Source organism: Erythrolamprus reginae, chromosome 5, assembly GCF_031021105.1.
Source record: "Erythrolamprus reginae isolate rEryReg1 chromosome 5, rEryReg1.hap1, whole genome shotgun sequence".
Lineage (NCBI taxonomy): Eukaryota > Metazoa > Chordata > Lepidosauria > Squamata > Dipsadidae > Erythrolamprus > Erythrolamprus reginae.
In genome coordinates this window covers 66,001,545-66,013,682 of record NC_091954.1, presented here as the reverse complement: position 1 = coordinate 66,013,682, position 12,138 = coordinate 66,001,545, and the positions used below count along the sequence as shown (strand labels likewise).

Sequence of the window (12,138 nt, the reverse complement as noted above, 5' to 3'; positions counted from 1 at the left end):
AGCTTGACTAATTGGAGTAATAGAGAGTAATAAGGCCCTGATTTTAAAAAAGCTTCCCTTTGCCTCCTTTTGTATCTTGTGTCATTGCCTGTCAGAGGTCAGGGAGCCTGCATATTCCATGAGACTGGGTTGCCTTCATTTGGACAAATTAGTTTACCCAACAGTAATTAAAATGCCAATGTGTGTTGGGAAAAGCTGAATGCATTGATGGGCATGTTGGTGAAGGATCTGACAGCTTGGGTGGTTGCTCTCGCACTAACGTGTTGGTGCAGACTCAAAGGCTGCATAAGTTTACGTCTGTGTGGATAATACAGTTCTGGGGTTGGAAGAGGCTCTCTTGCCAGCGTGCTCTGTCCCTCTGTTTCTTTTTTTGACACTTAGGTTCATTCCTTCCCCATATCCAAACTCTTTGTCCAAGCAAGATGTTGTTAACCTACTTTGCCATACACCAGATCTGTTCCTAAGAAATGGCTTTTTCCTAGTTTCCTCTTGCTTCACTGGGTCTTTATATACAGTAGTTTTCAGAACGGGACAATTAGAACTAATTTACAAGATGTGAAGATGAGAGAAAGGGCTTGGATTAAAAATTATGGACTTAAAATGAGACAAAAGCTAAATATTTTTTTAAAATATAAGGAGATCCTTAGATGTTATCTATTTCAACCTGCTGCTCAGGATCTATTAGACTTTTTAAAAAAAGAGATTACCATCCAGCCACTGCTTGGAAACCCCAGAAAAGAGACCCAAGGGTGCTTTTTCAAGAGGCAGCTGAAGTTTCTGGTTTTTCTTTGAAGATGTTTCACTTCTCATTTAGGCAATGCATCCAGGAAAGAAAACTCAGAGTTTAATGTGGCAGCCACCTGTTCTGCTAGCAGACTGTTTATATAATCAGGGAAATCTTTCTGATATATAGCCTGAGCATATTTCCCTGTAGCCTTAACCCCATTGGTTCTGGTCCTGTCTCTGGATAATATAGAATCAATCCACTCTCCCTTCTATATGACAACCCTTCCGATGTTTGAAGACTAATATCCTATCTCTCTTTAGATCTCATTCATGCTATATTTGTGCCTTTTGTTTTTTGTTTGACCTGGATGTAAAGCTTACATTTCTTCTTATTACATTCAGTTTATTCATTTCATTGCATGTCAGATTTAAAGTGTTCATTATCCATTCTAGCTCTATGTATTCTGCAGACATGGTAAGCATTCCCGCAACACTTTTGTCTAAATAATTGATAAAAAAATGTTGAGCAGTATAGGCCTAGGACACAGCTCTATTGAACTCTACTTGGTAACGCCTCTCCATGCTGAAGTGGAGCACTCACTGGGTATAGTCAATTATGTCTTTAATTTTCAATTTTTCCTTCTTGTGGGAATTGTGGTTGCTTCTTTAGTACAGTATCTTATTTTGTTGCATTCCATGTACTCGTATTTCCTGGCCAATTTTATTTTTCCTACAAAATGCATGTTTATTTAAATTATATACGGTAAAATAACATACAGATAGATAACCTGCTAACTGCAGTGTCTTGGATTATATCACCATCTTACTCTGTAGTGTGGTCAGAGTTGCTGTTAAGAACATCTGGGCCTTAAGATTGCCTACATTTTATATGAGGTGGGCATAATTCTTTTCTGATTTCATCAGTTCCTCCTGGTTTAGACCTGTTCACTAGAACCGGTAGCAAACCGCTGGTGACATCACAGAGCTTGGTCGGTGCTGGTCCATGGCCGCCGCCATATTTTTGGGGAAATTTTTTTCGGGGAGGGGAATCTTTATTCTGTTTTTTTTCTTCTGCACATGTGCAGAAGCTGAGTTTCTGGCATTGCGCATGTGTGACTATCTTGTTTTTGGCTTTTGGGGGGTGAGGGTTAGAAAAATAGAGCCGGGGTGGCGCAGCAGGTAGAGTGCTGTACTGCAGGCCATTGAAGCTGACTGTAGATCTGAAGGTCAGTGGTTCAAATCTCATCACCGGCTCAAGGTTGACTCAGCCTTCCATCCTTCAGAGGTGGGTAAAATGAGGACCCGGATTGTGGGGGCAATAGGCTGGCTCTGTTAAGAAGTGCTATTGCTAACATGTTGTAAGCCGCCCTGAGTCTAAGGAGAAGGGTGGCATAAAAATTGAATGAATGAATGAATGAATGAATAAATAAATGAATGAATGAATGAATAAATAAATAAATAAATAAATAAATAAATAAATAAATAAATAAATAAATAAATAAATAAATAAATAAATAAATAAATAAATAAATAAATAAATTTTTGGCACTGCAGCAATGTGGTGTGGGAGGAAGCAAACCAGAGTTGAGGTAAGGTAAGTTAGAACCCACCCCTGGCTTTCATATCTATACAGTGGAACCCCGACATAAGAGCTGCTCTACTTAAGAGCAACTCGAGATAAGAGCTGGGAGGGGAGAGATATTTTTGTTCTACTTACAAGCCCAAATTCGAGATACAAGCGCCAAGGAGCTGTCTCCTGAAGCCAAACACTAACTTCCGCGTTCGGCTTCAGGAGACAGCTGCGAAGCGGCGCGCGTGTTTTAAAAGGTTGCAGCCGGCCTGGGGGGCTCGGGGGGTGCTTGCAGCTTTCTTTCTTGCTCTTTTTCTTTCTCTCTTTTACCTTCCCTTCCTCTATTTCTTCTTTTCTTTCTCCTTCCCACCTTCTTCCCTCCCTCCCTCCCTTCACTCATTCCTCTCTTACTCTCCCCTTTCATAAGTTTCCTTGCTTCCTTCCTCTGTTCCTGTCCCTCCCCCCTTTCTTTCTTTCTTTCTTTCTTTCTTTCTTTCTTTCTTTCTTTCTTTCTTTCTTTCTTTCTTGCTCTTTTTCTTTCTCTCTTTTACCTTCCCTTCCTCTATTTCTTCTTTTCTTTCTCCTTCCCACCTTCTTCCCTCCCTCCCTCCCTTCACTCATTCCTCTCTTACTCTCCCCTTTCATAAGTTTCCTTGCTTCCTTCCTCTGTTCCTGTCCCTTCCCTCTTTCCTTCCTTCCTACCCACCCTCCGTCCATTCATTCACCCATTCCTCTCTTGATCGCTTAAAGCCGGTCCCTGGTGCAAAAAGGGTTGGGGACCTCTGTCCTACAGGATTGGGTGGCAGAGAAGTTGAACATATGTAAATTTAAAAGTTTAAGAAAGTTTACAAGTTAAGTGAAAGAAACTTCATTATTCATTTATATGTACATGTACATTTCTTCATTAAAAACATGTCTTTCTGCATAATTTAGACTAACTTTGTGAGTTTTTTGAGGGCTGGAACCAATTAAAATTATTTACATTAATTCCTATGGGGAAAAGTCGTTCGAGATAAGAGCTGCTCGACTTAAGAGCCCAGGTCCGGAACGAATTAAACTCGTATCTCGAGGTACCACTGTATTCCTAATTTATGAAACATAAGGTTCTATCTTATAAAGGCCTGAATATTGAGGCCTCACCTCTACTTCTGAGATGGCTAGTTTAGTTTCCTGATTACCTACTACTGTTGAATAATGTGATTTTCAACAGTCAAGACTTTTTCAGCCCTTAAACTCCATTTTTCCTTTGATCATCATTTATATTCAGGAGGAAAACAGGATAGATCCGATTTTGGAACAGTGTCATTATTTCTATACAGTATAAGCAAGATAGTTGGCCTAGTTCTATTGCCTGTGGCTGTAATAAGTTGATTCTTCCACTCATATGTCACTGCCTCAGATATGCCTTCCCACTATTCTCTGTTCTGAAGACTTCAGGTTTTCTGTATGAACTCAAAGCAGCATGGAATAACTAGATCTTGCCGAGGCTTTCTACAAATGAACCGTAACTAGGGCAGACTAGATGGACCAAGAGGTCTTTTTCTGCCGTCAGTCTTCTATGTTTCTATGTTTCTATAACTAGCACTGTCAAGAAGCCCTCCCAAGTGCTTTTGGAAACTATATATGACTTTCTACCAGATTCTTTTCCCTCTAAAGGATCACCCAAAAAGCTAGTTGACAAAGTTATTGATTGTTTTCCCCTGACGATACTATTTTTCATCTGTAGTTTCTGTAATCTGATTTCAAAAGGTTGCTTTCGGGGTCCTAAAGTTTCTAATTGAGAAGTGAATTTTGGATTCCTGGCGTAAGAGATGCAAAGTAAAATATCTAATTGAAAAGGTTATTCAAACATAATTCAGATGTAATTCTTATTGCTATTATTCTGAAAGTTTTAAATCCCAATTCTAATTCTTCGCAACAAAACAAAGTATATAATGTTAGAGGAGCCAATGACATTTTCTTCCTTGTAATTACAGTTCAGACGTATAAAAATAATGTTTTTGTGCTAACAATAAAAGTTACAGTTGTAAAATGTGACACAACTGTACGTGACATAGGACTTTAGAAACATAGAAACATAGAAGACTGACGGCAGAAAAAGACCTCATGATCCATCTAGTCTGCCCTTATACTATTTCCTGTATTTTTATCTTAGGATGGATATATGTTTATCCCAGGCATGTTTAAATTCAGTTTGTACTTTATATTTGTCCTCAATATTAGAAATTACTTTTATTTGAATTATGAGAACTTTCAAATTCTTCTAGAATGGGAAGAACTTGTGGTTCAGATTCTGTGTAGTTTGCGGGAAGTGGGGCAATTTGCAAGCCAACCCACCAAGAAATTTCTAATCCCAATCACAACAGGCTATACAAGCAGAATAGCGGGGATTAGTGTTGATGGTCTCCACCCCTCTCTTCAGTCCTATTGACATACCTTGATGCTAATTTAGACCTGTGCAGCCACTGGAAGGATGTTGCATACCTTCTTCTGAAAGACCTGTGTGTCTGTGTTGAGCAAGGGAGAGAGAGAGAGAAAGCAAGACAGAAATCTTAAAAACTGAATTGCCCACTTCAGTGATTTCCAAGCTGCTATTATGTTTCTAACCACGGTAATTGGCTTTACCATTTATTAATGGCTTATGCTAAAGAGACAAAAAGAGACAAAATTCAGGATATTTTTTTTTTAGTTCTGGTCTCCATTGAGTACAAGACTGCTTGCTGACTTGGGGGATCAATTGATGTGCCGCCCTATATTTAAGAGCTTGCAGATGTTCTGAAGACTTATCTTGGATAGCCCATGAGGTGTGGAATGAAATCTTGTGTTTAGACATTTTGGTGAAAAGAATATGCTGCTAACTGATGCATAAAAAGCAGTCTGTTAGCTCAGGTTCTTCTTGGCATTCTCAATTGTGGATCTTAATGAAGCAAAATCCAAAAATTTAATAGGTTCTCAAAATGTGATAGAGAACTTATAAATTCTAGAAATATGCTTTCCTTTCAACAATATGAGAATTGTACTCCAGTACATTTAGACGCAGCAATTTAGGAATAGGTGATTTAATGTGTGAACTGATTACATTTTATCCGAATTTCTAGACCAACAAATATTTTGAATTTTTGAATTTATCTCTTAGATAGAAGGAGCCACACTTTCTTCCTAAATAGTTTTGAATATAATTTTAACTTCGTTAACTACATTACAAAGCCAGTAAAATGGATCATCAGTTCTGATCCATATAGTGATATTTATTTTATATTATTATATTTTATTTTAGAGAGAAGATGTGTGTAAAGATCAGTACCTAAAGAACAAATCTATAAAATTCCATCCAAGTTATGCTTTGAGAAAGAATTGGTATAAAATGCTTTACTGATGATATAAAATTCTATCATTAATATCCAAAATAGATAGCTCAATAAATGTTGAAAGCTCCACAAAAGAAAACATAGAAACATAGAAGACTGACGGCAGAAAAAGACCTCATGGTCCATCTAGTCTGCCCTTATACTATTTCCTGTATTTTATCTTAAGATGGATCTATGTTTATCCCAGGCATGTTTAAATTCAGTTACTGTGGATTTACCAACCACGTCTGCTGGAAGTTTGTTCCAAGGATCTACTACTCTTTCAGTAAAATAATATTTTCTCATGTTGCTTTTGATCTTTCCCCCAACTAACTTCAGATTGTGTCCCCTTGTTCTTGTGTTCACTTTCCTATTAAAAACACTTCCCTCCTGAACCTTATTTAACCCTTTGACATATTTAAATGTTTCGACCATGTCCCCCCTTTTCCTCCAGACTATACAGATTGAGTTCATGAAGTCTTTCCTGATACGTTTTATGCTTAAGACCTTCCACCCTTCTTGTAGCCCGTCTTTGGACCCGTTCAATTTTGTCAATATCTTTTTGTAGGTGAGGTCTCCAGAACTGAACACAGTATTCCAAATGTGGTCTCACCAGCGCTCTATATAAGTGGATCACAATCTCCCTCTTCCTGCTTGTTATACCTCTAGCTATGCAGCCAAGCATCCCACTTGCTTTTCCTACCGCCCGACCACACTGCTCACCCATTTTGAGACTGGCAGAAATCACTAAAAAAGAAGAAACTCCAAGAAGAAATATTCTATCTTAATGTGGTGGAGATGTAGCACACCACCTCCCTACCCAAAGTATTGGAGAAATGTTAACGGGACTACTCAGAGAATTTTAGGAATCAAATTAGACATGAAACCTCTTTTTACAAAGAATTTAGACATAATTAGGCTAGAAACCTGGATGCAGTGAGTTCTAGTGCTGCCCCAGCCACAAGGAAGCTAACTTCGGGTCAATCACTTTTTATCAGCCCTAGCAAGTTGGCAACTGGCATGTATTTATGATGGTTGCCATGTCTTAGAGCCATGTGATCACTTTTTGCAACCTTCTGACTAGCAGAGTCACTGGGGAAGCCAGATAACAACAGTGTTACTAACTTCAAAATGTCAATGATTCACTTAACAACTGGGGTAAGAAAGTTCGTAAAACTGGACAAAACTCAGTTAGCAACTTTCTTACTAAGCAACAGAAATTTTGAGTTCGATAATGTTAGAAGACTACCTGTATTATTTTTAGAGGTGGGTTTTTTTACCTTTTTCTTCTTTTTGGACATTTATAAACAATATAGTGGCAATGTTGACATTAAAATATACTTTTTATATAATAAAATGCTCAGTATATTATGCATATGTTAATGTTATGAGTAATAATTGTGCAATCCCAGTCAGGATCTGTTTAGTCATAAATATCTCTCTTGAAAATACATTTTAAATGTTATAAATACTATACACATTTAAAAAATGAAATGTAACGATTATGAGAATAAAAACAATAATTATATAAGTGTAGTTAATGTACTTCTTAAAAGTGAGAAATGTGATATATTATGTGTGTATGTGTGTATGTGTCACATGTTTATTGCTGAATTTTTAAAATTAAGGGAGACTAGGATAGCACTATTTTGGCCTTGTTCTAACCTCATCAACCAGCCATACCCTTACTGGGATTTGATCCTGTAGCCTCTGCCAGGACATTTCTGACATATATATATATATGAAGGTCTTGGCATATTCGGGTTGCTGTAGTTTGGCTTCTGGGTGGTGGTTGGAAAAGGAAAAAAGATAATTTGTATTTTTGTAATGTGTAAGCAGCCCTGAGTCTAAGGAGAAGGGCGGCATAAAAAAAATCAAATGAATGAATGAATGAATGATGAATGAATGAATGAATGAATGTATCAATTGATTATATTTACAGAGCTTAAACAAACTTCAACATAGCCTAGCTCTGTTAAAAAGTGCTATTGCTAACATGTTGTAAGCCGCCCTGAGTCTAAGGAGAAGGGCGGCATAAAAATCGAATAAATATATAAAATAAATAAATTGCATTTAATCTTTTCAATCCAGCTGTATTCCTATGTAATTCATTCTACCAGTATCACTTTTGTTTGTTCTACCTACCTACCTACCGGCCTACTTACCACACATCTCCCTCAGGGAAGGACTCTGGCTGGTCTACAAAAAAAAAGGTTAAAGCATAAAAGCTGAATATATAAAACATTTGAAATAAGGGCATGGGTTTTTAAAATTCAGTATTAAATATAAAAAGCAGGGGGAGGCCCTTCAGGACACTAACCAACCCTATAGCTGTGTGCTCCTCTTTCTTTAGATATTTCTAAAAGGACGGGAGACTGGGCCTCTTCGCCTCTTGGAGGAGAATGAATGAATGAATGAATGAATGAATGAATTAATTAATTAATTAATTAATTAATTAATTAATTAGATTTTTATGCCGCCCTTCTCCTTAGACTCAGGGCAGCTTATAACATGTTAGCAATAGCACTTTTTAACAGAGCCAGCATATTGCCCCCACAATCCGGGTCCTCATTTTACCCATCTCGGAAGGATGGAAGGCTGAGTCAACCTTGAGCCGGTGATGAGATTTGAACTGCTGACCTTCAGATCTACAGTCAGCTTCAGTGGCCTGCAGTACAGCACTCTACCTGCTGCGCCACCCCGGCTCTCAATGTCCCAAATGGACTGATATTACAGATATTAGGATGATTCATCTTGAAATAGTTTGCTGACAGATGCTTCTCTTGTTTTAGGAAATGTATATCATACGATCATTATGGCACAGTTATGATATCCCTTATATTACTGTTCTATGTATCAGAATTGATATTAAAAGAACAATTTTCCATATTCCTTATTTCAGTTCTCCCTAATCTGCTGCCTTCCAGTGATATTGGACTTCAATAAACTCAGCTAGCATGCAGGATTATACAAATTGGAGATGGTTGTCCTACTTAAATGACTTGACATGGACTTTTTGAGATTTGTACTATTCGTTCTTTGTTAAATTGTCAGGCGTGGAAACTTTTATGCATTGTATATTCACAAGTCTTTGGCATACTCATTTACTTATAGCACTGATATTTAATAGCAATACAAACCTAATATTCCTTGTTTTCTTCTTTAATAGTTCATTTGTGACTGGAACAGCATGCTGTGGACATAATTCACCTTTGAGAATCTGGGACTTAGGGAGGTAAGAATGGCATGAATAGGAACTAATGAAATCATTTAGTTCTTCTAAATAGGAAAAGAACTAGGAGCTCTGGTGGTGCAGTGATTAAAATGCTGTATTTCAACCAAGCTCTGCGTACTGCCTGGAATTCTATCCTGATGGGGCTCAAGGTTAATTCAGCCTTCTACCCATCCTAATGTATAAAACTATTTTTTTCTATGCTTTGTATTGTCCTAGTTCAGTGATGGCGAACCTATGACACGCGTGTCAGCACTGACACGCGGAGCCATTTTAGGTGACACGCGGCCGCCGGAGAAACAGGGAGCTTAGAGTGGTGAAGATGCAAATCTCCCTGCTTTCCAATTTCCCACCGACTGCAAGTACAGCAACTGCAATTATTATTATTATTTTTCCTCTCCCTTTAATTTTGTTTTGCACCAATTTTTTAAAAAATTGCGCCGGTTGCAATTTTAATTTCACTCCCAGGGCTATTTACCCGGGGTCCTACTTTGCTTACATTAAACTGCTCATCCCATATCGCTCCGCCAGGAAATCTACTCCAACCTCCCCTCCCCTCCTTCACTTCTTTCCCTCCACGAGCAGCGCATGGTGTCTCCTCACCTTGGGTCGATCACATCGGGGAGGGCTGAATAACTTAATTGCCGTTTCTCTTATAGCTGTTACAGGTAAACCCTTACCGGGTTATTAATTTGTAATTTAAAAAAATCATGCCGGGCTCACAAAAAAGAGAGTGGAAAAAAAAACCTGCGTGGACGTCGCGCCATTTGCTTCCTCCTTTGGCGGCTCATAACTAGATTTTCACAACCCCCCCACCCCCCTTGATAAGATTTTTCTTAAGTCTGAACAGTTTGGGGGGTTCACCAAAGAGAAAAGTGAAAGAGAGGGAGAGAGGAAGAGAGGAAGGAAGGGTTAAATATAAAGGGAGAGAGGGAGAAAAAGAGGGAGGGGAAGAGGGGAAAGATGAGGGGTTATTATTAATTTGTAATTTAAAAAAATCATGCCGGGCTCACAAAAAAGAGAGTCTGAAAAAAACCCTGCGTAGACGTCGCGCCATTTGCACCCCCCACCGCGGAGGGAAAGCATTTGGCATCGGCACCGCCAACCCCCCCTCCACGAGCAGCAAAAGCCTGAATGACGGCGCCAAAAGGCAAATGGTGCACCCCCCCAGAAGCAGCAAAAGCCTAAGCGGCGGGGTGCGCCGTTTGCCTTTCGGCTCCGTCGTTCAGGCTTTTGCTGCTGGTGGAGGGGGGGTTGGGGGTGCCAAAAGGCAAACGGTGCACCCCGCCGCTTAGGCTTTTGCTGCATCGGCGCCCACCCCTCCAGAAGCAGCAAAAGCCGCCCTAAGCGGCGGGGCGCGCCGTTTGCCTTTCGGCTCCGTCGTTCAGGCTTTTACTGCTGGTGGAGGGGAAGGCGCCAAAGGCAAACGGTGCGCCCCGCCGCTTAGGCTTTTGCTGCTTCTGGAGGGATGCACCGTTTGCCTTTCGGCTCCGTCGTTCAGGCTTTTGCTGCTGGTGGAGGGGGGGTTGGCGGTGCCGAAAGGCAAATGCTTTCCCTCCGCGGTTGGGGGTGCAGGGCAGGCGCAGTCAGCCCCAGGAGACAGAGGGAATGAGAGAAAGGAAAGAGAGAAAGGGAGGGAGAGAAGGAAAGAGTGAGAGATAGAAAGGATAGAGAGAAAGGGAATGAGAAAGGAAAGAGAGAGAAAGGGAGGGAGAGAAGGAAAGAGTGAGAGATAGAAAGGATAGAGAGAAAGAGGGAATGAGAGAAAGGAAAGAGAGAAAGGGAGGGAGAGAAGGAAAGAGTGAGAGATAGAAAGGATAGAGAGAAAGAGGGAATGAGAGAAAGGAAAGAGAGAAAGGGAGGGAGAGAAGGAAAGAGTGAGAGATAGAAAGGATAGATAGAAAGAGGGAATGAGAGAAAGGAAAGAGAGATGAGAGAGGAAGGAGGAGAGAGAAAGAGAGAGAGGAGGGGTAGCGAATTATGGATGTCAGAACTCACGCATGAGTAGTAGCGTGCGCCCACACTTTTTTAAAAATTTTAAAAGAACAAGAGAAAGCATGAGAGAGAGAGTGAGAGAAAATAAGAGAGAGAACGAGAAAGAGGAACAGAGAGAGAGAAAGAACAAGAGAGAGAAAGCATGAGAGAGAAAGAACAAGAGAGAGAGAGAAAGAAAATAAGAGAGAATGAGAGAGAGAGAGAAGGAAAGCAAGAGAGAAAAATGATAGCAAGAGAGAGAGAAAGCAAGACAGATAGGGAGAGGAAAGGAGAGCGAGAGAAATGAGAACAAAAAGGGGAGAAAAAAGGAGAAATGAGAAAATGATTGAGGCAGAGAATGAGAGGAGAGAGAAACAAAAGAGAGAGAGAGGTGATTCTTGAAGCATATGGTAAAAAGCATCCAAATAATAAGAACCCCCCCCAGCCCACACCTGTTTTTGAAAAGAATAAAAGATAAAAAAAACCCAGCCCTCAACTGGTTTTGGAAATGGTTCGAGTGTATACACACACACACACATAAGGGGGGGGAGAGAGACAGGGATGGAAAAAGAGGAGAAGTGAGAGGGAGAAGGAATGAGGGGAAAAGGGAGGAAGAGAGAGAAATGAGAAACATGAGAGAGAAAAGGGGGAAAGACGGGAGAAGTACCCAGAAATGAGACAGTGGTATAAATTTCAGGAGGGATGATTGATGATTGACTGTATTTATAAGGGGATGTTACATGGGATTGTATATATGAGGGGATTATTTATGTATGTATGTATGTATGTATGTATGTATGTATGTATGTATGTATGTATGTATTGATTGATTTATTTATTTATTAGATCTGTGTCATTTTGGTTGGTGGTGTGCCCCAGGATTTTGTAAATGTAAAAAATGTGCCGCGGCTCAAAAAAGGTTGAAAATCACTGATTTAAAGCATATGGTAAAAGCACTTAAATAATAACAGAGAAAGAAAAACCCCAACCCTCACCTGTTTTTATTAATAGTTATGTTTTTGAATTTGCTGGTTGTTTTAGTTTTAATAGTAATAGAGTTTGGTTTTGTTTTATTATTCATTTCTTTTAATAAAAAAGAAGGGATTTATTATTTATTTATATTTATATTTATTTTTTGTTTGTTTATCTGTCTATCTACCTACCTACCTACCTATATATCTACCTACATACATACATACATACATACATACATACATATATATATATATATATATATATACTTCTATGCTGCCCAGTTTTTTTCTCAAGGTGACACACCACCCGAGTTA

The 12,138-nt window shown here is 39.3% G+C and overlaps 1 protein-coding gene across 2 annotated transcripts in view; it reads left to right on the top strand.

Annotated features, from left to right (window-relative positions):
- The window catches only part of FBXW4 (F-box and WD repeat domain containing 4), a 100,715-nt gene that overhangs the window by 60,947 nt on the left and 27,630 nt on the right, over nt 1-12,138 (top strand). Inside the window, exon 6 of one of the 2 annotated variants that reach the window (XM_070752877.1) lies at nt 8,813-8,878. The exons of the other annotated variant lie outside the window; for it this stretch is intronic. Within the exon in view, the coding sequence (XP_070608978.1) occupies nt 8,813-8,878 (66 nt within the window). The remainder of the gene's footprint in view (nt 1-8,812; nt 8,879-12,138) is intronic. 2 annotated transcript variants of the gene reach the window in all.